The 25,926-nt window shown below is 41.4% G+C and overlaps 2 protein-coding genes across 6 annotated transcripts in view; one reads left to right on the top strand and one right to left on the bottom strand.

Annotated features, from left to right (window-relative positions):
* The window catches only part of SLC11A2 (solute carrier family 11 member 2), a 134,744-nt gene that overhangs the window by 42,119 nt on the left and 66,699 nt on the right, over positions 1-25,926 (bottom strand). For 4 of the 5 annotated variants that reach the window (XR_010321853.1, XR_010321854.1, XR_010321852.1 and 1 more), the window contains exon 18: positions 25,648-25,756. The gene's annotated coding sequence lies outside the window, so the exon portion shown is untranslated. Of the gene's footprint in view, positions 1-19,902; positions 20,031-25,647; positions 25,757-25,926 lie in introns of those variants that run through there. The other variant, XR_002787416.2, reaches the window with a different exon arrangement.
* The window catches only part of HIGD1C (HIG1 hypoxia inducible domain family member 1C), a 58,880-nt gene that overhangs the window by 3,166 nt on the left and 29,788 nt on the right, over positions 1-25,926 (top strand). Inside the window, exon 2 of the mRNA XM_064284235.1 lies at positions 23,309-24,954. Coding sequence (XP_064140305.1) covers positions 24,861-24,954 — 94 coding nt within the window. The 5' untranslated portion in view covers positions 23,309-24,860. The remainder of the gene's footprint in view (positions 1-23,308; positions 24,955-25,926) is intronic.

Below are 25,926 nucleotides of genomic sequence, written 5' to 3'. Positions count from 1 at the left end.
TTCCTATAACTAAAAATACTGAATTTAAGATGCTCATTTCTTCTCTTAAGGCCATCTGCTAACCAACTCCTCAACACTTTTCCCAGTTTTGTTGTACTATGGAAAAAGCATGAGGTGTAGAGTTAGAATATTTGAATTGGAATCTCATCGTTGTTTCTCACTAATATTTTACTCACTTAGTAAAAGAGGATAAACACCAGCCACATCTACTAGGATTGTTGGGAGGATGAAATGAGATAAAATGCAAAAGGTGTTTTTTAAACCACAAAATTGTTAGTGATGAGCACTGTAGCCTCTTCACATGGGCCTCACTCTGGTCAAAGCTTGCCTCCTTAAGCATTTGTGAGAGGAGGGGAATGAAATGTGTTTTTCCATTAGACAAGTTATTTTACCTCTATAAATACAGTGCTCATATTCCAATCATCTTGTTATTATACACTATAGTATTTTTTGAAGATTTGGCATACAGGCAGCCCCTGGGTTACAAACCTCCAACTTACAAACAAATCGTACTTGCCCGTTAATATTATGTAAATTTACCCACACTTTGGGTTTTTTTTTTAATTGCTCTTTAGGTGAAAGTTTACAGCTCAAGTTAATTTCTCATACAAAACTTTATACACATATTGTTATGTGACCCTAGATGCAATCCCTGTAATACGACAGCATACTCCCCCTTTCCGCCCTGGGTTTCCCATGTCCATTCAACCAGCTCCTGTCCCTTTTTACCTTCTCTTCTTGCCTCCGGACAGGAGCTGCCCATTTAGTCTTATGTTTCTACTTGAACTAAGAAGCACACTCTTCATGAGTATTATTTTATGTTTTATACTTCAGTGTAATCATTGTCTGAAGAACTCGCTTCAGGAATGGTTTTAGTTCTGGGTTAACAGAGAGTCCGGGGGCCATGTCTTCTGGAGTTCCTCTAGTCTCAGTCAGACCATTAAGTCTGGTCTTTTCATGTGAATTTGAGTTCTGCACCATACTTTTCTCCTGCTCTGTCAGGGACTCTCTGTTGTGTTCCTTGTCAGAGTGGTCATTGGTGGTAGCCAGGCACCATGTAGTTCTTCTGGTCTCAGGCTGATGGAGTCTCTGGTTTATGTGGCCTCTTTTGTCTCTTGGAAACTGTGGTGGTATAGTGCTTAAGATCTATGGCTGCTAACCAAAGAGGTCAGCAGTTCAAGTCCACCAGGTGGTCCTTGGAAACAATATGGGTTAGTTCTACTCTGTCCTATAGGGTGGCTTTGAGTCAGAATCGACTTGACAGCAACAAGTTTGGTTTTTTTTTTTTGGTTTTTGTCTCTTGGGCTAATATTTTCCTTACATCTTTGTTGTTCTTCATTCTCCTTTGTTGCAAGTGGGGGGACGAATTGATGCATCTTAGATGGCTGCTTGCAAGTTTTTAAGACCCCAGATGCCATTCACCAAAGTGGAATCCAGAACATTTTCTTAATAAGCTTTGTTATGCCAACTGACCTAGATGTCTCCCGAAACCATGGTCCCCAGTCCCCTGCCCCTGCTACTCCATCCCTCAAAGTGTTTGGTTGTGTTCAGGAAACTTCTTAGATTTGATTTAATCCAGTTAATGTGCCCTCACTTTGAAACTATTGAGCCAACCCTTACTGACAAATTCTTCATTACACTCACCTTCACCAGCACGTGCAGCTTTTACATCATTGCTCTAAAGTAAGGCTAGATAAGAACTGTACACACATGTACTGACTTACCTAAAAATTCAACTTAAAGACACAATTGGGAACTGATCTTGTTTGTAACCTGGGGACTACTGTATGTAAAAAAAAAAAAAAAACTCCTATAAAAAATAATGTGGCAAATTTCTCGTTTTTGCACCTAACTCATGAGCACTCTCATGAGATCCACTTGCTTCAGCTGCTACAAATAACCTCTGTACAGAGTTCTTGTGAATACACACATGATCTCCTAAATCCCTCTGTCTCCATTCCTGTTTTACCTGTCAAGCTAAGCCGCTAGTATTAGGACTGAAAAAGAAGCAGCACCCAGTTAACATTCTATCTCACCTCTCAAGTTATGAGAACAGATTATTAACTCTGATCCCAGAGGAAGAACCTTTTCAACTTCATTGTCCACCAAAGCTTAGAAATAAAGAAATCGAAAAACCTTTTTGTTAAAAAAGTAAAGGCTGCTATTTTATATATTTGTTTGTTTATTAATAAAGATAACATAGTGCCATATACCAACTTACTGACCAATGCACCCAACCCAAATTTTTAAAATGAGAGGAAACATCAGAAAAATAAAGTAGACTACTAATAGTCAACCTGTTAGCCCACATTTTTGATGTTGTGCCCTTATTTTCTTCCCTTCGTAATTCTGGGTAAGGAACTCTGGTGGTGCAGTGGTTAAGTGCTTGGCTGTTGCTGGTGATTGAAACCCACCAACTGATCAGTGGGATAGGGGCAGTTCTACCCTGTCCTCTAGGGTCCGACTATGAGTTGGAATCAACTCCACGGCAACATTTTTTGTTTTTGTTTTTAATTCTGGGTAGGATTTAAAGCATTCTGGGCTCCCAAGGAAAACTCGTCAAAGAAACTTTTGCCATATACTTACAGAGCACTTGGATGAGAGCTGTGCCTAGGTCTGAAAGTGTGAAAATTAGGAAAAGATGGTATCACCTGGGACCAATTCTTAGTTTTTATGGGGTCATAAACCCACTGCCATCGAGTCAATTCCAACTCATAGTGACCCTATAGGACAGAGTAGAACTGCTTCCATATGGTTTCCAAGGCTGAAATCTTTACAGAAGCAGACTTCCACATCTTTTTCCCACTTATGAGGTCATACCCCATTGACCCCATTGCCATCGAGTCGATTCCGACTCATAGCGACCCTTTAGGACAGAGTACAACTGCCCCATACAGTTTTCAAGGAGTGGCTGGTAGATTCGAACTGCCAACCTTTTGGTTAGCAGCCATAGCTCTTAACCACTATGCCACCAGTAAAACAGCCAAAAACCCTATGGGGCAGTTCCACTCTGTCACTTGGGGTTGGTATGAGTTGAAATCCACTCAATTGCACCTAACAACAACAACACCCTTGAGAATCTGGTGAAAGGTACACATCCTTTCCCTAAAATATGCTCCTACAAATATGCTCCACCACTTGTCTGTCAGTTTACCATGGTGGACAGGTTTCAATGGAGCTTCTAGACTCAGACAGACTAGGAAGAAAGACCTGGCAGTCTACTTCCGAAAAAAATGGACCAGTGAAAATGTTACGAACAGCAGCTGAACATTGTCTGATATAGTGCCGGAAGATGAGCCCCTCAGGTAGGAAGGCACTCAAAATACGACTTGGGAAGGGCTGCATCCTCAAAGAAGAGTCGACCTTAATGATGTGGATGGAGTCAAGCTTTCAGGACTTCCATTTGCTGATGTGACACAACTCAAAATGAGAAGAAACAGCTGCAAATATCCATTAATAATCAGAATGTGGAATGTACGAAGTATGAATCTAGGGAAATTGGAAGTTGTCAAAAATGAAATGGAATGCATAAAGATAGATACCCTAGGCATTAGTGAGCTGAAATCGACGGGTATTGGCCACTTTGAATCAGATAATCATATGGTCTACTATGCCAGAATGACAAATTGAAGATGAATGGTGTCGCATTCATCCTCACAAAGATTTCAAAATCTATCCTGAAGTACAATGCTGTCAGTGATAGAATAATATCCATACACCTACAAGGAAGACCAGTTAATACGACTATTATTCAAATTTATGTACCAACTAATGCCAAAGATGAAGAAATTGAAGCTTTTTCCAATTTCTGCTGTCTGAAATTGATCAAACATGCAATCAAGATGCATCAGTAATTACTAGTGACTGGAATGTGAAAGCTGGAAACAAGGAAGAGAGATCAGGAGTTGGAAAATATGCCTTGGTGATAGAACCAATGCCAGAGATCGCATGATAGAGTTTCGCAAGACCAACAACTTATTCATTGCAAATATCTTTTTTCAATAACTTAAATGGTGACTATACTTGTGGACCTCACCAAACAGAATACACAAGAATCAAATTCACTACATCTGTGGAAAGAGATGATGTAGAAGCTCAATATCATCAGTCAGAACAAGGCCAGGGGCCGACTGTGAACAGACCATCAATTGCTCAAGTTCAAGTTGAAGCTGAAGAAAATTAAAACGAGTTCACAATAACCTAACTATGACCTCAAAATATCCCACCTGAATTTAGACACCATCTCAAGAATACATTTGACACACTGAACGCTAATGGCCAAAGTCCAGATGAGTTGTGGAAGGATATCATACATGAAGAAAGCAAGAGGTCACTAAAAAGACAGGAAAGAAGAAAACTCCAAAGAATCCACAACGAAACTACTAGAACTAATAGGAGATTTTAGCAAATATCAGGGTACAAGATTAACACAAAAATCAGCTGGATTCCTCTACACCAATAAAGAGAACTTCAAGGAGGAAATGAACAAATCAATACCATTTACAATACCCCCCAAGAAGATAACATACTTAGGAATAAATCTAACCAGAGGCATAAGAGACCTATATAAAGAAAACTAAAAGATACTATTGCAAGAAAACAAAAGAGACCTATATACCCTGCTCATGGACAGGAAAACTCAACATTGCGAAAATGTCACTTCTACCCAAAGCAGTCTACAGATACGATGGAATTCTGATCCGAATTCCAACAACATTTTTTAAGGAGATGGAGAAACAAATCACCAATTTCATATGGAAAGGGAAGAGGCCCTGGGTAAGTAAAGCATTACAGAAAAAGAAAAACAAAATGGGAGGCCTCACACTACCTGATTTTAGAATCTATTATACTGCCACGGTAGTCAAAACAGCCTCACACTGGTAGCACTTGTACAACAACAGACACATAGACCAATGAAACAGAATCGAGAATTGAGACATAAATTCATCCACCTATGATCAGCTGATATTTGACAAAGGCCCAAAGTCTGTTAAAAGGGGAAAAGACAGTCTCTTTAATAAATGGTGCTGGCACAACTGCATATCCATCTGCAAAAAAATCAAACAAGACCCATACCTCACACCATGCACAAAAACTAACTCAAAATGGATCAGAGACCTAAATATAAAATCTAAAACGATAAAGATCATGGAAGAAAAAAATAGGGACAACGCTAGGAGCCCTAATACGTGGCATAATCAGAATACCAAACATTACTAACAATGCACAAACACCAGAAGAGAAACAAGATGACTGGGAGCTCCTAATAATCAAACGCTTAATACTCATCCAAAGACTGCACCAAAAGAGTAAAAAGACAAACTACAGACTGGGAAAAAAAATTTGGCTATGACACATCTGATTGGTCTTATCTCTAAAATCTGCAAGATACTGCAAAACCTCAACAACAAAAAGACAAATAAACCAATTAAAAATTGGGAGAAAGGATATGAACAGGCACTTCACCAAAGAAGACATTCAGGCAGCTAACAGATACATGAGGAAATGGTCACAATCATTAGCCATTAAAGAAATGCAAATAAAAACTACAATGAGATATGATCTCACCCCAACAAGGCTAGCATTAATCTGAAAAACACAAAATAATATATGTTGAAGAGGTTGTGGAGAGACTGGAACTCTTGTACACTGCTAGTGGGAATCTAAAATGGTACAACCATTTGGAAATTGATTTGGCACTTCCTTAAAAAGCTAGAAATAGATGTACTGTACGATTCAGCAATCCCACTCCTTGGAATATATCCTAGAGAAACAAGAGCCATCACATGAATAGGTATATGCACATCCATGTTCATCGCAGCACTATTCACAATACCAAAAACATGGAAACAACCTAGGTGCCCATCAACAGGTGAATGGATAAACAAATCATGGTATATTCACACGATGGAATATTACATAGCAATAAAGAACAAGGATGAATCTGCGAAACATAACACGCATGAACCTGGAAGGCATTATGCTGAGTGAAATTAATCAGTCACAAAAGGACAAATATCATATGAGACCACTATTATAAGAACTCAAGAAAAGGTTTAAACACAGAAGAAAACATTCTTTGATGGTTACAAGGGTGGAGAGGGAGGGAGGGGGTAGTCACTAACTAGATAGTAGACATGAATTATCTTAGGTACTCCACTGGTCTCACCCCTTCAGGAGCAAGGGAGAATGAAGAAAACTAAAGATACAAGGGAAAGAATAGTCCAAAGGACTAATAGACCACATCTACCATGGCTTCCACCAGACTGAGACCAGTACAGCTAGATGGTGCCTGGCTACCACCACAGACTGCTGTGACAGGGATCACAGTGGAAGTTCCTGGGCAGAGCTGGAGAAAAATGTAGAACAAGATTCTAACTCACAGAAAAAAAAAAGATCGGACTTACTGGCCTGAGAGAGACTGAAGAAACCCCAAGAGTATGGCCTCTGTGACTTCAATAACAAAGTCACTCCTGAGGTTCACACTTCAGCCAAAGATTAGAAAGACCCATAAAACAAAACAAGACTAAAGGGGCACAGCAGCCAGGGGCAAGGACTAGAGGGCAAGAGGAGACAGGAAAGCTGGTAATAGGGAACCCAAGGTCGAGAAGGGAGAGTGTTGATACGTCATGGGGTTATTAACCAGTGTCATAAAACAATATGTGTACTAACTGTTTAATGAGAAACTAGTTTGTAAAAAAAAAAAAAAAAAAAGAAAGAAACAATTGTCTTAGGTGAAGGGAAGGACCACGCACAATACAGGGGAAGTCAGCACAACTGCTAAGAAGTTTCCTAAATACAACCAAACACTTCGAGGGACAGAGTAGCAGGGGTGGGGGTCTGGGAACCATGTTTTTGGGGGACATCTAGGTCAAATGGCGTAACAAAGTTTATTAAGAAAATGTTCTGCATCCCATTTTGGTGAGTGGCATCTGGGGTCTTAAAAGATAGCAGGTGGCCATCTAAGATACATCAACTGGTCCCAACCCACCTGGAGCAAAGGAGAATGAAGAACACCAAAGACACAAGGAAAATATTAGCCCAAGAAACAGAAAGGGCCACATAAACCAGAGACTACATCATCCTGAGACCAGAAAAGCTAGATGGTGCCCAGCTACCACCAATGACTGCCCTGACAGGGAACACAACTGACAGTCCCTGATGGAGCAGGAGAAAAGTGGGATGTAGAACTCAAACTCACCCAAAAAGACTAGACTTAATGACCTGACTGAAACTGGAGGAACCCCAGAAGACATGGCCCCCAGACTCTCTGTTAGCCCAGAATTGAAACCACTCCCAAAGCCAACTCTTCAGACAAAGATTAGACTGGACTATAAGATATAAAATGATACTTGTGAAGAGAGTTCTTCTTAGCTCAAGTAGATACATGAGACTAAATGGGCAGCTCTGTAGGCAAGATGAGAAGGCAAAAAGGGACAGGAACTGGTTGAGTGGACACAGGAAATCCGGGGTGGAAAGGAGGAGCGTGCTGTCACATTATAGGAAGAGCAACTAGGGTCACATAACAATGTGTGTACAAATCTTTATATGAGAAACTAACTTGAACTGTAAACTTTCACTTAAAGCATAATAAAAAAAAGAAAAGAAAATGTTCTGCATCCAATTTTGGTGAGTGGCATCTGGGGTCTTAAAAGCTTGCAAGCAGCCATCTAAGATGCGTCAATTGGTCCCAGCTCACCTGGAGCAAAGGAGAATGAAGAACATCAGAGATACAAGGAAAATGTTAGCCCAAGAGACAAAAGGGGCCACATAAACCAGAGACACCATCAGCCTGAGACCAGAGGAACTAGATGGTGCCTGGCTACCACAAATCACCACCCTGACAGGGAACACAACAGAGTCCCTGACAGAGCAGGAGAAAAGTGTGGTGCGGAACTAAAATTAACAGAAAAAGACCGGACTTAATAGTCTGACTGAGACCAGAGGAATCCCAGAAGACATGGCCCCCAGACTCTCTGTTAACCCAGAACTAAAATCATTCCCAAAGCTAACTCTTCAGACAAAAATTAGGCTGGACTGTAAGACGTAAAATGATACTCGTGAAGAGCATGCTTCTTAGTTGAAGTAGATACATGAGACTAAATGGGCAGCTCCTGTCCAAAGGCAAGATGAGAAAGTAGAAAGGGACAGAAGTTGGTTGAATGGACATGGGATACCTGGGGTTGAAAGGAGGAGTGTGCTGTCACATTATAGCGGGAGCAACTAGGGTCACATAACAACGTGTGTATAAATTTTTGTACGAGAAACCAACTCAAGCTGTAAGCTTTCACTTAAAGCACAATTTAAAAAAAAAGGAAAGAAAGAAAAGACAAAAGAGATGTCAGAAGAGACTCTGAAACTTACTCTTGAACATCAAGTACCTAAAACGAATGGAATAAATGATCATATAAAAGAGCAAAACAGAAAACTTCAAATGTCTGCTCAAGAAAACAGATTAAAGTATTATAATGACATGTGCAAAGACCTGGAGACAGAAAACCAAAAGGGGAGACCACGCTTGGCATTTCTCAAACCAAAGAACTGAAGAAAAAAATTCAAGCCTGTAGTTGCAATAGTGAAGGATTTCACAGGCAAAATTCTGAACGAAACAGGAAGGATCAAAAGAAGATGGAAGGAATATGCAGCATCACTGTACCAAAAAGGACTGGTTGATGTTCAGTCATTTCAGGAGGTAGCATATGATCAGGAACCAATGGTACTGAAGGGAGTAGTCCAAGCTGCACTGAAGGCATTGGTGAAAAACAAGGCTCCAGGAATTGATGGTATGTCAGTTGAGATGTTTCAACAAATGGATGCAACTCTTCAAGTGCTCACTAATCTATGCCAAGATATTTGGAAGACAACTATCTGGCCAATTGACTGGAAGAGATCCATATTTGTGCCCATTCCAAACAAAGGTCATCCAACATAATGAGGAAATTATAGAACAATATTAATAAAATCACACACAAGCAGAATTTTGCTGAAGATAACTCAAAAATGGTTGCAGCAGTACATCCACAGGAAACTGCCAGAAAGTCAAGCTGGATTTAGAAGAGGACGTGGAATGAAGGATATCATTGCTGATGTCAGATGGATCTCGGAGAAAAGCAGAAAATACCATCAAGACGTTTACCTTTGTTTTATCGACTATGCAAAGGCATTCGACTGTGTGGATCATAACAAATTATGTATAAAATTGTGAAGAATGGAAATTCCAGAGTACTTAATCATGCTCATGAGGAACTTGTACATAGACTAAGAGGCAGCCATTTGAACAGAACGAGGAGATGCTGCATGGTTTAAAATCAGGAAAGGTGTGTGTCAGGGTTGTATCCTTTCACCATACTTAATCAGCCTGTATGCCGAGCAAATAATCCGAGAAGCTGGACTACATGAAGAAGAATGGGGCATCAGGATCGGCAGAAGACTCATTAACAACCTGAGATATGCAGCCAACACGACCTTGCTTGCTGGAAGTGGAGAGGACTTGAAGCACTTACTGATGAAGATCAAAGACCACAGCCTTCAGTATGGATTACACCTCAACATAAAGAAAACAATAACCCTCACAACTGGACCAATAGACAACATCATGTTAAACAGAGAAAAGATGGAAGTTGTCAAGGATTTTTTTTTACCTGGATCCACAATCAATGTCCATGGAAGCAGCAGTCAAGAAATCAGATGAGGTATTACATGGCGCAAACCTGGTGCAAAAGACCTGTTCAGAGTGTTAAAAGCAAAGATGTCACTTTGAGGACTAAAGCGTGCCTGACCCACGCCATGGAATTTTCAATTGCCTCATATACATGTGAAAGCTGGACAATAAGGAAGACCAAAGAAGAGTTGATGTCTTTGAATGATGGTGTTGGCTAGAATACTGAATATACTATGGACACACAGAAGAACTAACAAATCTGTCTTGGAAAAAGTACAGTCAGAATGGTCCTTAAAAGCAAGTATGGTGAGACTTTGTCTCACATACTTTGGACATGTTATCAGGAGGGATCAGTCCCTGGAGAAAGACATCACAATTGGTAAAGTGGGGGGTCAGCAAAAAAGAGAAAGACCCTCAAGAAGATGGATTGACATAGTGGCTGCAACAATGGACTCAAACATAGCATTGATTGAGAGGATGGCTCAGGACTGGGCAGTGTTTTGTTCTCTTGTACATAGGGTTACTATGAGTCGAAACCGACTCAACAGCACCTTTCTTAGGCTAGGTTCTCTAGAGAAGCAAAACCAGCGAAGCGTGTATATTTATATGTGTGTGTGTGTGTGCGTGTCTAGAGGGAGAGATTTATACCAAGGAAATGGCTCATGCTATTGTAGAGGCTGGAAAGTCTCAAGTCCATGGGTCATGATGGAGGCTTCTCCTGACTCACTTAGCTCCAGGGGCTGACGAACCACAGATTGGCAGGTTAGACAATAGGCCTTTGGCTCACGGGCTGCAGAAGGTGACAAATCACAACATCAGTAGGTAAGCTGGCAGGCCAGTGGCTCACAGACTGTGGACGCTGATGAATCCCAAGATCAGCAGGTAAGCCAGCAGGCTGCTAGCTCATAGACTGCAGAGGCTGACAAATCCCAAGATCAGCAAGTAAGCTGCTAGTCAAGTTCCAAGAACTACAGATCAGATGAACAGGAGCCAGCTGCAGGATCCAGAGCGAGCAAAAGCCAGATTGCCCACCAGAAAGGCCACCTACGTTGGATACAGGCCACACCCTCAAGGAAACTCTCTTTCACTTGACTGGCAACTCACAGCAGATCCCATCGTGGAGGTAATCATATTATATCAGATCTCATCATGGAAGTGATTACATCAGTATATGACTGCCAAACTATTGAGAACCATGGTTTAGCCAAATTGACACACAATCTTAATGATCACAGTCCACCACTTGTCACCTTGGCACCTGCACACATCTCCTTAAACCGTATATAACCTCTGAAAAAAGACAATTATAAAGTCATACTTGCACCTAACGTGATACAACTAACACACGTACAACTGAAAACACACTAGCCCTGTTTACATCTTGTACTTTATAAGTGAAAGAAACAAAAACATGTGATGCACACATACAAAGAAGAAATACTCATAACAATTACAGTCCTTGTTTCTGCAGCTGGTCACGTGGTAGTAACTGGTATTTAGAACTACCTTCTTCTACCCCCCCATTCCATATTCCCTTTGCCCTCAGCAAGCACCTCAGTTGGTCATGGTTCTTTGCCTTGTGGTGTGATCCAAACCCTCATTCCTGAAGGGTTTAGGACATTAATTGTCATGTCAGGATTGGGTTGCTGTAGTTTTCAACTGACTTTAGTCACATGGGATGGTAGTACTAAGAGACGCCCTAAGGGATCTCCTGTATCCCAAACATACTCTTCTTTACCTCTATTGTGTAATATCAATCTGATTTCCTTTTGGTGATCAGGATCGATCACCAGCCGATATGGTAACTTCCTTCTTTGCCTGTTGATCAGAGACATCAGCCCAAAGTGGCCAGGTGGCATTTTTAGCTTCCATTCAGTGGAATCAGTGATTTGTCTACAGGTGGGAGCATTCCTCCCTTTGGAACTAAGACCTCTAGACCAGCAGAAAATAAGGTCACAGGGACAGGAAGCAAAAATCTTGCAAATGGGTCATTAGGGGTAATAGTGAGTGGTGTCACTCCCATATCTACCCCTTGATTCCTGGACCTATGAATCCTGGCTATGGAAAAAATAGCACCATATATTTTGATTTTCTTTTTTAATTTTACTGTGCTTTACGTGAAAGTTTACAGCTCAAGTTAATTTCTCATTCAAAAATTTATACACATATTGTTTTGTGACATTGGTTGCCATCCCCACAATCTGACCGTGTGCTCCCCCTTTCCACCATAGGTTCCCTATGTTCAATTCATCTGGTTCCTGTCCTTTCCTGTCTTTGCATCTTGCTTTTGGGCAGGAGTTTCCCATTTGGTCTTCTATATTTGGTTGAACTAAGAAGTATGTTCCTCACATGTGTTATTTTTGTTTTATAGGCCCATCTAATCTTTGTCGAAAAGTGGGCTTTGGGAGTGTTTTTAGTTCTGAGTCAACAGGGTGGCTGGGGGACATAGTCTTAGGGGTTCCTCCCTCCAGTCTGTTAGACAAGTAAGTCTGTTTATTTATTTATTTATTTATTGTGGATTTGAATTCTGTTCTATATTTTTCTCCCTTTTGTCTGGGACTGTTTGTTATGATCCTTGTCAGAGCAGTTGGTGGGGGTAGCCCGGCATCATCTAGCTCTTCTGGTAGAGTCTCTGGTTCATGTGGTCGGTCCTTTAGTCCTTTGAGCTAATATTTTCCTCGTATCTTTGTTTTTTTTCATTCTCCTTTTCTCTGGACAGGATGGGACAAATAGATGTATCTGAGATGGTGCTCACAAGCTTTTAAAACTCCAGACATGACTCATCAAAGTGGGATATAGAACATCTCTTTATGAACTATGTTATGCCATTGATTAGATGTCCTCTGAGATTGTGGTTCCCAACTCCAAACCCCAGCTACTTGGCCCCTCAAAGTGTTTGGATTTGTCTAGAAAACTTCTATGCTTTTGCTTTGGTCGAGTTGTGCTAACTTCCCCTATATTGTGTGTTGTCTTTCTGCTCACCAAAGTTGACACTTGTCTACTATCTAGTTAGTGATTCCTCCTCCCCCACCCTCCCCACTCTTACAACCATCACAGAATTTTTTTTCTGTGTGTAAACCTTTTCTTGAGTTCTTACAATAGTTGTCTCATACAATACTTGTCTTAAAAACTTAGGAGCTTTGCCAGGAAGTCCACTTATATTGGATGCTGGCAACACTCCCAAGGAAAATCCGTCTCAACTGACTGGCTACTCACAACAGATCCCATCATGGAGGTAATCATATCAGATCTCCTCATGGAGGTGATCACATAATTACAGGACTGCCAAACTACATTATAACTGCCAAACCACTGAGAATCATAACCCAGCCAAGTTGACACACAACCTGAATGATCACAGCATCTAACAACAACAACAAATAAGCTTACCATTTCAGGAAGAAAACAGACATGCTAAGTGCTTCTCTAAACATCTTGCCATTACCGCCAAATACAGCCTCCTAGCCTTTTACCTGGAGCCCTAATGGCACAGTGGTTAAAAGCACGGCTGCTAACCAAAAGGGTGGCAGTTCGAATCCACCAGCTGCTCCATGGAAACCCTATGGGGCCGTTCTACTCTGTCCTATAGGGCCGCTATGAGTCAGAATCAACTCAAGGGCAACAGGTAGCCTTTTACCTCTCCCACTATATTTGTTCTTCAATTTAAAGACCTCTACTAACTCCACCGGAAACCCTGGTGGCATAGCGGTTAATTGCTACGGCTGCTAACCAAAAGGTTGGCAGTTCAAATCCACCAGGTGCTCCTTGGAAACTCTATGGGGTGATTCTACTCGGAATCGACTTGATGGCAGTGGGTTTAATAACTCCACCCTGCCTTTGTTACTCTATCAGCTGCATTGACTCATCTCTCTAGCCATGCTAAACTGCAGAGTAAAATTATTCATTATCATGATGGGGTCTCCTTTATCCCTAACCTGCTTCTTAGTCTGCAGTTTTTATCTCAGTAAACAGCAAAATCATCTACCCTGTCACAAAAACTGGAAACCTGAGCATCACCTTGGCTCTCTCCATCTAACCTCCCACAACCAGTCACTACGCCTTCCTTTCTTCCCCCATTGCTTTGTACACATCACTTTTTGCTTGGATTAAAGGCCTCCAGCCAGATCTCCTTGCGATCTTACCTCTATGCTGCTACCAGAACCTAAATCTAAATCACTCCTGCCTGAAATCCTCATAGCTTCCAGATTAAAGTTCAAAATCCTTAGCTTAAAACACAAGGCTTTCTTATCAGAAAAATGGAAAACAAGAGTTGGTGAGGATGTGGAGAAACTGGAACCTCGGGCATTGTTAGTAGCAATGTAAAATGGTGCAGCTGCTGTGAAAGCAGTTTGGCAGTTACTCAAAAAGTTAAATGTAGAATTAACATATGACTAAGCAATTCCACTCCTAGGTATATACACAAAAAACTTGAAAGCAGAGATGCAAGCAGATACTTGTAACCTTGAAATGAACATTTCAGCATTATTCACCATAGCCAAAAAATGGAAAAAACCCAAGCTTCCATCTGTAGATGAATGAGTAAGCAAAATGTGGTATATACATACCTGTTGCTGTCGAGTCAATTCCGACTCATAGCGACCCTACAGGACAGAGTAGAACTGCCCCATAGAGTTTCAAAGGAGTGCCTGGTGGATTCGAACTGCCAGCCTTCTGGTTAGCAGCCGTAGCACTTAACCACTATGCCACCAGGGTTTCCATATATACATAAGATGGAATATTATTCAGCCACAAAGAGAAGTGATGCTTGGGTACATGCTATGGGATGGATAAAGCTTGAAAACATGCTGAGTGAAGTATGTCAAACACAAAAGAACAAATATTGTATGATCACAGTTATATAAAATGTCTAGATTAGGCAAATGCATAGAGATAAAAGGTTATTAGCGGTTACGAGAGGGAGTGAGGGGTGGGGAGTTATTGCTTAATGGGCACTGAGTTTCTGTTCAGGGTGATGAAAAACTTTTGGAACTAGATAGTGGTAATGGTTGTGCAACATTGTTTACGTAATAAATATCACTGAATTGTACACTTAGGCATAGTTAAAAAGGTGAAATTTTTGTTATGTATATTTTACTCCAATAAATTTTTTAAAAAGTCAGTCTGACTTGCTGGCTCTGCAGCTCTACCCTCTACAGCCGCTTCCCAGCCCTGGTTTTACACGCTGTGTTGTTCGTGCCATTTGCCTCTGTGCCTTTCCACATGCTGTGCCCTCTGTCTGGAATACCCCTACCCTCTCTTCATATAACATTCACTAGTTCTCTAAAACAGCACAAAAGTTGTCTTCTCCAAAAACCTTTCTTAACTCTCCAGTTTGATTTTTAGGTCCTTTATCTATGCTCCTGTCTTAGTTATCCAGTGATGCTTTAACAGAAATACCACAAGTGGATGGCTTTAACAAAGTGAAATTTATTCCCTCACAGCTTAGGAGGCTAGAAGTCTGAAGTCAGGGCACCAGCTCAAGGGGAAGGCTTTTTCTCTCTCTTTTGGCTCTGAGGGAAGGTCCTTGTCATCAATCTTCCCCTGGGTCTAGGAATTTCTCATCACAGGGACCCTGAGTCCAAAGGACATGTTCTGCTCCTGGTTCTTCATGCTTGGTGGTAATGAGATCCTCTCCTCTCTGCTCAATTCTCTCTTTTATATCTCAAAAGAGGTCGACTCGAGATACAACCTCAGTGTGGGAGAAAAAAGTAGAACAAAATTCAAATTCACACACACACAAAAAAGACCAGACTTTCTGGTCTGACAGAGACTGGAGAAATCCCAAGGGTACTGCCCCCAGATACTGTTTTAAGTCAGTACTTGTCATGGATTGAATTGTGTCCCCAAAAAATATGTGTATCCATTTGGCTAGGCCATGATTCCTAGTATTGTGTGGTTGTCCACCATTTTGACATCCAGTGTGATTTTCCTATGTGTTGTAAATCTTACCTCTATGATGTTAATGAGGTGGAATAGGTGGCAGTTATGCTAATGAGGCAGAACTCATCTACAAGATTGGATTGTGTCATGAGCCAATCTCTTCTGAGATGTAAAAGACAGAAGCCAGCAGAGGGAAAAGGGAACCTCATACCACCAAGAATGCAGCACTGGGAGTAAAGTGTGTCCTTTGGAGCCAGGATCCCTGTGCCTGAGAAGCTCCTAGACTAGGGGAAGATTGATGACAAGGTCCTTCCTCCAGAGCCAACAGAAAGTCTCCCCCTGGAGTTGATACCCTGAATTTGGACTTGTAGCCTACTAGACTGTGAGAGAATAAACTTCTCTTTGTTAAAGCCATCCATTTGTGGTATTTGTTATAACAGCCCTAGATGACTAAGACAGTACTGAAGTCACTCCTGATTTTCACCCTTCAGCCAAAGATTAGACAGATCTATAGGACAAACAATAACACACATAAGAAAAATGTCTCATAGTTCAATCACATATATGAGACTAAATGGGCACATCAGTCCACGAGCAAAGATGAGAAGGTAGGAAGGGACAGGAAAACTGGACCAGTGAAACAGGGAACCCCAGGGTGGAGAAGGAGAGAGTGTTGACACATCTTGGGGTTGGCAATCCATATCACAAAACAATTTGTGTATTACTTGTTTAATGAGAAACTAATTTGCTCTATAAACTTTCACCTAAAGCAGGATTAAAAGAAAAAAAAGATACAACCAAATCCTGTACATTGTGTCTTGCCTCATTAACATAACTGCCTCTAATCCTACCTCATTAACATAACAGAGAGCTCACTCCCAAATAGGATCACAACCACAAGCATGGATGCTAGGATTTACAATATATAGGATAATTACATCATCACAAAATGGAGAACAACCACACAATGGCCTAGCCAAATTGACACACATCTTTGGGGGATACAATTCAAATCCATAACAGCCACTATAGGGGAAAGTCTTTGTCTCTTTTCAGTTTCTGTTTCTTGGCTTGTTGGTGATCTTCATATGGCATGACATCTATCTTCCCCCATCTCTGTTTGCTTCTTTTGTGCCTGATCTGCTCTTTCTATATCTCAAAAAGTGATTGGTTTAAGACACACCCTACACTAATACTGCCTCATTAATATAACAAAGAAAACCCATTCCCAAATGGGATTATAACCACCTGTATAGGGGTTTTTTTTTTTTATAGGGGTTAGGATTTACAACATATATTTCTGGAGTACACAATCCAATCCATAACAGCTCCTAAAGGCCCATGTCTCCAACCTCTCGCCTTCTCAGTGTGCTCTAGTTGTTGGTTTACTCGTCTATGTACTCTACTAGATGGTAAGCTTATTGAGGACAGGGTACTTATCTTAACTTATCTTTATATCTGGACCACTCTGTTAATCTTTGTTAAATGTACAAATAACTCCAACCATTTGCTTTCTCTGTTTCTGCTCTCAGGCTTCTGAGAGCTCTGGAGAAAGTACAAGACCTTCAGGGCTGCTCAGAAATGTTTTAATTCACCCTCAACTGCCACAAAGGCCAAAGCTTTAGCACACTCATCATCCTATCTTATTTCCATGACCTTTCCTCCTTCTTCATTACTTGTTTCACCAGGAAAAAAAAATGAGCCATTCAGTGGGACTGGAAATTTAAGAACCTCACAGGTTTCCTCTCCTGACCTAAAGATGAGGTCTCCTCCCAGGCTTTGAAAGACTAGCCCTGGGGGCTCTTGATCCATCTCTTCCATGTCTTTCTTCCACCAAGTCACACTCCTTTTGTATCTTCACTCTTCCCCTCTCCAGTAATTCCTTCCCCTGTGTTCACACATTCTAAAATCCCCTACACCTTTCTCCAGTAAAATCAGAACAAAATAACACACAAAAATTTTAGCTTTACTTTCGCCTCAAACCACTGCCTTTTCTTCTTCCCTTCACTATCAAATCTCTTATTGTTGTTGCTAGTTGCCGTTGATTCCCCCTGAGTGGACCCTATGTGTTGCAAAGTAGAACTGCTCCGTAAGTTTTTCAGTGGCCGTGACCTTCCAGAAGCAGATTGCCAGGCTTGTCTTCCAAGGCACCTCTGGGTGGGTTCAAACTGCCAACCTTTCGGTCAGTAGCAAGTGCTTAAACGTTTGTGCTACCAGGGACTCCTGTCGAATCTCTTAAAAGTGTCAAATGCATTTTCTCACTTCCCACTCATTCCACAGCCCATTATATTGGGTTCCCGGCCCCGTCTGAAACTGTCCTCTAGAAAGTCACCATTGATTTCCTGCTTTTCATATATAACAGCTTCATCCTACGAGTGAGTTGTGTTATATCTGATTCTGGGCCTCCTTCTTCAGATGTTCTTCCATCCCTGTAGCTTCTGAGGCACTACTCTTCTTGACATTCTCCAGCTGTTTCATCTTAACCTCCTTTGCTGCTTTCTCTTTCCCCAGGATTCCATCCTTAGTCCTCTTCACTCCTACAAACTTCCCTTTGTGGGAACTCAACAGAGCTGTGGTGCCCAATTCTACATTTCTACCCTCTCCTCTCCTGCTGGGCAGACTGGCTGCACAGAAAAATTCTGGGCACATGTTGTTTCCAATAGTTCCTATTGCCACTGTAACAAATACCCACGAACTTTGTGCCTTAAAACAACACAAATTTATTATCTTATAATTCTGGAGGTCATAAGCCAAAATGAGTCTCACTGGGCTAAAACCACCAGAAGCTAGAAAAGTAAGGACAGATTCTTCCCTAGAACCTTTGAAGGGAGCATGGCCCTGTCAACACCTTGAATTCAGACGTCTAGCCTCCAAAACTGTGACAAAATTAATTTCTGTTTTTTAAAAGCATTAAAAAAAATCTTATTGTGGCAAAATGCATGTAACATAAAATCTACCATTTTGAAGTGTACGTTTCATTGGCACTAAGTGCATTCACAGTGTTGTGCAACTATCACCACTACCTAGTTCCGGACATTTTTCATCATCACAAAAGGAAATTCCCATTAACAGTCACTCTTCATTCTCCCACATCTCCAGCCCCTGAAAACCACAAGTCCCGCCTGCTTTCTAACTCTATAAATTCACCTATCCTGAAAGTTTCATATAAATGAATCATACAGTACATGGTCTTTTGTAACTGATTTCTTTCCCTTAGCATAATGTTTTCAGGAATCATTCATGTTGTAGCACGTATCACTCCCTTTCTTTTAATAGCTGAATAATATTCCATTGTATGGATATGCCATATATATATTTTTAATTTATCCATTCATTCGTTTACGGGCATGTGGGTTGTTTCCATGTATTTATTGCCTATTGTGAATAGTGACGCTATGAACACTGGTGTACAAGTGTTTGTGTGAACATATGTTTTCATTCCAGGTGATTTTTGAACACAGTATTTTAACTGTATACCCTCAGACAAAAAGAACTAATAGTTAAATCCAGTTAATAGACTTCTTTTTCATAGAGGTTACTGTTTTTATCGCTGTGTGACATCCAGGGGTGGATTAACCAATAAGCAAGTTACACACTGTGTTTACTTACTATTCTGTAGTCCAGTTTCACCTGTTTTTCGTCACAGATGAAATTGTGCATTACAGATGACTAAGTAAGCACAAGTAAGCCGTGTATAGCTTGCTTATTGGACAATTCGTCCCTGGTGCTGACTCATAGCAACCCTGTAGGACAAAGTAGAACTGCCCCATAGGGTTTCAGGCTGCCACATCTGCCACAGCTGGGGGGTTCGAATCGCCAATCTTTTGGTTAGCAGCTAAGCGTTTAACCGCTGTGCCCCCAGGGTTCCTTTTGACAGAGGTATGGGTTAGAAATTCTGAAACTTCTTTTTTTGTATTTTAGAATTGAGCAAATATAAGGGGACTTCTAAGTCAATTGCAAAATAATTCTATTATGAAAACATTCTGCATCCCACTTTGAAATGTGGCATCTGGGGTCGGTCTTAATACAAGCAGCCATCTAAGATGCATTAATTGGTCTCAACCCACCTGGATCAAAGGAGAATGAAGAACATCAAGGTCACACGATAACTATGAGCCCAAGAGACAGACAGGGCCCCATGAACCAAAGACTTACATCATCCTGAGACCAGAAGAACTAGATGGTGCCCGGCCACAACCGATGACTGCCCTGACAGGGAGCACAACAGAGAACCCCTGAGGGAGCAGGAGATCAGTGGGATGCAGACCCCAAATTCTCATAAAAAGACCAGACTTAATGGACTGACTGAGACTAGAGGAATCCCGGTGGTCATGGTCCGCAAACCTTCTATTGGCCCAGGACAGGAACCATTCCCGAAGACAACTCATCGGACATGGAAGGGACTGGACAATGGGTTGGAGAGAGATGGTGATGAAGAGTGAGCTGCTTGTATCAGGTGGACACTTGAGACTGTGTTGGCATCTCCTGTCTGGAGGGGAGATAGGAGGGTAGAGAGGGTTAGAAACTGGCAAAACCGTCACGAAAGGAGAGACTGGAAGGGCTGACTCATTAGGGGGAGAGTAAGTGGGAGTATGGAGTAAGGTGTATATAAGCTTATATGTGACAGACTGACTTGATTTGTAAGCGTTCACTTAAAGCTCAGTAAAAATTATTAAAAAAAAAAAGAATTGAGCAAATAAACAAATATATTGAGGACAATGGGAGCTGTGTTTCTCATACTGAGAGACCAAGAACCTGTTGTTATCCAGTCAATTCCAACTCACAGTGACCCTATAGGGCAGAGTGGAACTGCCCCATAGGGTTTCCAAGGAATGGCCGGTGGATTCAAACTGCAGCCGAGCTCTTAACCACTGTGCCACCAGGGAGAGAAGGGAATCACAAATAGGAAAAGGGAGAAGACTGGAATGAACCCGGTGAAGTTGGATTGAAACTGAAGATCATATTAGTTTCCTCGGGCTAATACAAAGTAACGACAAGGTGCTACAACCTGGGTGGCATAAAACGACAGAAATTTATTCTTTCACAGTTCTGGAGCCGAGGAGTCTAAAATCAAGGTGCTGGCAGGACCACGCTCCCTCTGAAGCCTCTAGTGGAGGGTCCTTCCTCGCCTCTCCCAGCTTTTGGTAGCCCCAGGAGTTTCTTGGCTTGTACAAACACTATTCAATCTCTTCTCCGACATCACATGGCTAGCTTCCCTGCCTGTCTCTGTCTCTGTGTCTTTTCTCCTCTCTCTTCTCCTCTTCTTATAAGGATGCCAGTCATATTGGATTAGGGCCCACCCTACTCCAGGATGACCTTATGTTAACTGAACTGCTTACATCTGCAAACACCGTATTTCCGAAAGGTCACATTCACAGGTACTGAAGGTCAGGACTTAAACATATCTTTTGGGGGGACACGAATCAACCCATAACATAGATACTAGTCTGAATTTATCGTTTTTAGTATATATATACAGGAATATATATATATATTCAACATAGATATACAGATGGATAGATGTAGGTATAGACATACATATAAATCTTAACCCTGCCTGCTGAGAGGGCCTAGAAGCAATTACGCTCCAGTGAGAATGAATACCCCTAATGCCCAGATCTTGATTTCTCAATTCCATTCTCCAAGAAAATGAACCAAGGCTCCTTGAAGAAATAGTTGATTTCCAGGCTAGGACAGAAAAAGAACAAGTTCAGTCTGGAATAATTTGTTATGCCAGGATGTAAGGAAGTCTTCAAAGAATGATGAGAACATGTCAAAAACACATAAAAACTTGGACATCATATTCATTGTAGTTACTCACAATAGCCAAAAAACGAAGACAGGCCAAGTGTCCATCCAAGGATGAATGGATAAATGACATGTGGTGCATACATACAATGGAATACTATTCAGCCATAAAGAGAAATTAAGTTCTGATACGTGCTACAACATGGATGAACCTTGAAAATGTTGTGCTGAGTGAAATAAGACAGACATAAAAGAACAAATGTTGTATGATCCCACTTAAATGAAATATCTACAACAGGCAAATGCATAGAGACAAAAGGTTATTAGTGGTCAGCAGGGGGAGGGGGAAGGAATAGGCAGTTATTGCTTAACGGAGTCTAAGTTTGTGCTTGGGGTGATATGAAAGTTTGGGAAAGAGTGGTGATGACTGGACAAAATTGTGAATGTAATTAAGGCCACCGAATTGTACACTTGAAAATTGTTAAAGTGGAACATTTTATGTTATATATATTTTACCACATTAAAAAAAAAAAAGACACAGGAGCCAGCTTGAAGGGGCTCCCACTAGCCAAATCTGGGACAATTTGACCATTAAAATAAATAATTGTAGTAATGGATTATAAACCACAGAATAAAATAGGAATCCATGAATCCACATTTATATAAATAAGTGAATAATTAAATAAGTAGGAAAGAAGGGAAAGCTATTCCTTATAGCATAATGCCAACTAATAAATATAAAAGGAATGACAGATTTAGAAAACTACCATCTGGCAAACATAGATTTAATTGATTCAAGCAAGGAACATGGACCCCTGCAAAGAATCCTGAAACTAATAGGTAAAATTTTAATGAATAACAGAATATTTGTGTAATATTAAAGTATCTCCTCATAAAATATTTATTAATTACAAAGGGATAACACAGTAACTTTACTGCGGAGAAGCTGGCAGAGACCACTTCAACTCAAGTGGCCAAAGCAGTGGTGTGCTAGAGCCGACTCATACCAACTCACAACGGGCAACTGTGCACATCTCTTCCCAACTCTGTGTTCAGTGACGTCAGGCGTAGTTTGAAACTAGTCTCACTGGTAGTATTTATACCATGGAAATAGGCAAATGTTATAAATCAGGACTGCTGCTTCTTTTTTCTTCTTCTGGAAAACCAGCTGTTAAAACATTTCTCAGCACAACACTGGATCGAAGTTACCAACACTGAGTTACACACCAAGGACACAACATCACTTGTGTGGTATTCTGTCAAAAATGTGTAGCGTCAATGTAATGATGAGAAATCATCAGACAAGCCTAAATTGAGAGCCATCCTACAAAAGGACAGGCCTGCACTGTCAAAATATCAAGGTCATGAAAGACAAAGACAGACTAAATAACTGTTTCAGACTAAAGGAGACTAAGGAGACATGCCCTGGTAGTTAAGAGCTTGGTAGCTAATCAAAAGGTCAGCAGTTAGAATCTGCAAGCTGCTCCTTGGAAACCCTATGGGGCAGTTCAACTCTGTCCTATAGGGTCTGTATGAGTCAGAATCGACTGGAAGGCAGCGGTTTGTTTGTTTTTAAAGAGGCATGATAACTAAATGCAATTTGTGATCCTAGGTGGATCCTGGAACAGGAAAAAAAAATTGTTTGCTATTTAAGTACATTATTGGGAATTTGTGAACTATGATTGGATAACAATGATAAGAGTATTATCAGTGTGAATTTCCTGATTTTGATTATTGTACTATGGGATATGTAAGAGAATGCCCTAAATACAGAATTGTACAGGGATAAAGACCCACTCACTGATCTGCAATTTACTCACATGGTTCGGGGGGAAAGAATTGTATCTAGAGAAAAATGATAAAGCAAATGTGGCTAAATGTTAACAACAGGAACTCTGGGCGCTGGACATACAGTTCTTTGTACTATTCTTGGAACTCTTCCGCCTAAAACTATTTAAACATTATGTTATAAAAGAAAAAAAAAAGTGAAACCTCCCCGTCCCCTTCCCTCATCCCCAGGTCTATGAGGCTGCAGATGGAGGGAAGCAGTGAGCAAGGATTTGTCTGAAGCCTCAAGGGGTCCCAAGACAGCAAAGGCCAGTCGGAAGTGAGGGCAGCGCCTACGACTGACCCATGCCTTTCTCCGGCACACCTGTTCCTTGGGCCACAGCCCCTAAGGTTAGATGTGCAAGGACAGGTGAGTGGGCACTCTCACCTCCTTCCAGAGCAGGTCCTCCGCCTTTGGATTGGTCATGGGCTGGTGATGTCTGTCATTCCCCGCAGGGCATGCCAGAGGCTCAGAGAGGCTCGGAGTTGCGCAGTGACCGCAGGTGCGTGGGGCTCCCATCGCCAGGTGACCCCGGCCGGAATTCTGGTGCGTTGTCCCAGAATCTCTCCTGTGGTGGGCGCCCCTCTGGCCAATGCATCTCAGTCTCAGATGGCTAAGGCCACTCCCCTTATCCCGGTGTTGGAACCCTGCACCCTGGGGTCCGGTACTGGGGCTCATGGCCACAGAAGCAAGCTGGGAGCTCCCCAGTGACGGGAGGAATTAAGTAAATGCATCTTCTTGGGAAGTCTTAAGCTGACTTGTGGCCCAGGTGCCGCTACCAGTGAGCTTCCAGTGGGTGCGGAGGAAACCTTGGCCAATACCAGTCTCCTTCCCGCCCCCATGTGTGTTTCTGGGCTTTCCCATTATCAATTAGTTGGAAATGCACATAAATATGTCCCTGCCTTGCAGTCTGTTCTGATCTACAGCCTCCTGCTCGGGAGACAGACAGCAGGTAGTGGGGACTCAGCAAAGGTATTGTACTTCTGCCAATTACCGGGGTACATTGTCTGATGAAAGCTTATTCACAGGATGAAGCCAGTGTATTTGAATTTTGCGGTGAAAACAGTGGATTGCACTGATAAGAGACTGAGGTGCTTCTAAGCTGTGTTTATTTTGGTTGCTTTTTTGAGTGTCCTCATTCAGGCTGTGTAGACAAGGAAGGGAATGCCCGTGGCCTAGCACAGCGCCTGGCACATAGTAGATGCCTGGTAAATACCTGCATGACTTTATAACACTCTGCCCATTCTCCAGAATTGGAGTCATCATTCTCCAGAATTGGAGTCATCATTCTCCCAGGACCTGTACATCTGGGATTGTTTCTGCCTATGTCGGCACTGGCATCATTCTTTAAAATGAGACTTCGAAAAAGAATCTGAGCTCTTAAGGTTTGTGGAAGAAGTCCTGAGGTTTCCAGTGGTCTCAAATGCTGAGTAGTGTATCTTGGCGAGAGGAGACTGAATAACAGAATTGTGAGCTGTGTTAATTTTTACTCTGTATGCATGGAATCTGATTGTTACTCCCTCTCTTTATACATGCGTCTCTTACACGACCCCCAAGACAAAACTAAAAAATTCTATATTGAGAAGTCTGAAGATGACTGTTTATTTCTATTGAGCAGACAGGCATATCAAGCAAATAAAGACAGAAGAACACATAATCAAGAGTATAGTGGGAGAGGGTAAATGGATTCTTGTTAATGATTCACAGCAACTACACTTACCCTCGCCTGTTACTAGAGAGAAAATGTCATCAGATAACCAGTGGTCAGCAGATGAGGATGAGAGCCCATTGTCCCGGCTGACCAGGAAATCTAGAGACTCCCCCTTTGTCCCTGTAGGTAAGTATGAGCCTTGACTGGATACCAGAAAACTGTTTGTAACAACATAAAAATGGCTTACCAGTATCTTTGAGGATTTAAGTACTTCATATAATTGAATTTTTTTTTTCAGATAATCGAAGCTAACCCCTCTAAGCATGAGTATGATTTAAGCTTTCAGAACAGTTTCTAGTACATGGTGAATTCTCAGTAAATGTTAGTTATCATTACGAAGGATCCAAGTCAATTTAAGTAACAACAGAGCCTTGATTTGATCAAGAAAAGAGAGCCAGGTTTTTGCTAGAAAGTAAGTAACGATAAAAATTGGATATATGTATATCACTGAATAGTTTTGTTCAGCTCTTGTTATCCATTTTTATATAGGGCTATCTAACATAAATTATGAGTTCCCAGCCGATCCAGGTGGGATTGACTGAACGGACTTTTACTTTCTCAGGATGACTCGGGATCAGCAGGAGCATATTACACTGAGAGTCTGTTAGGGATTACTGAGATGTATAGGTCTCTTCGTCCTACAACTAAAGAACTCTTGTGTCTGCTGTTTACAGATTTTTGTTTCTTCCATTATTGTGGATACCGTAATTCTGTCGATCAAAAAAATTCTGCTTCGAATGTTCTAGCTAAATACCCAAGCTTGACAGAACTGTGAGTCCATTCAGAGTAAAGAAGCTCTGAGTGAAAGCCTGGGCTTACCTGGTCACTGGGGAGCATGAACTCTGTGGTGTTCATTTGGCTGCTCAGAGGCCATTTTTGCTGGCTTCCTGGTGTGTTCCACATGTTGAGGTCGATGCTTCAGTAAACTCTGGATAAAAGGAATGGTATTATAATGGCACCTGGAGCCTTAGCCTCTTCACCCTTTTCCCACCCACACTTAGTGTGTTTACATTTTCAACAAATACTATATGTCTGTAGACATTAAAAAAAAAAAAAAAAAATACAGAATCTAAGCACCAATATTATGCAGACTGAAAA

The sequence above is a fragment of the Loxodonta africana genome, chromosome 4, assembly GCF_030014295.1.
Source record: "Loxodonta africana isolate mLoxAfr1 chromosome 4, mLoxAfr1.hap2, whole genome shotgun sequence".
NCBI classification, from domain to species: Eukaryota; Metazoa; Chordata; class Mammalia; order Proboscidea; family Elephantidae; genus Loxodonta; species Loxodonta africana.
This window is presented reverse-complemented; position numbering and strand designations above follow the sequence as displayed.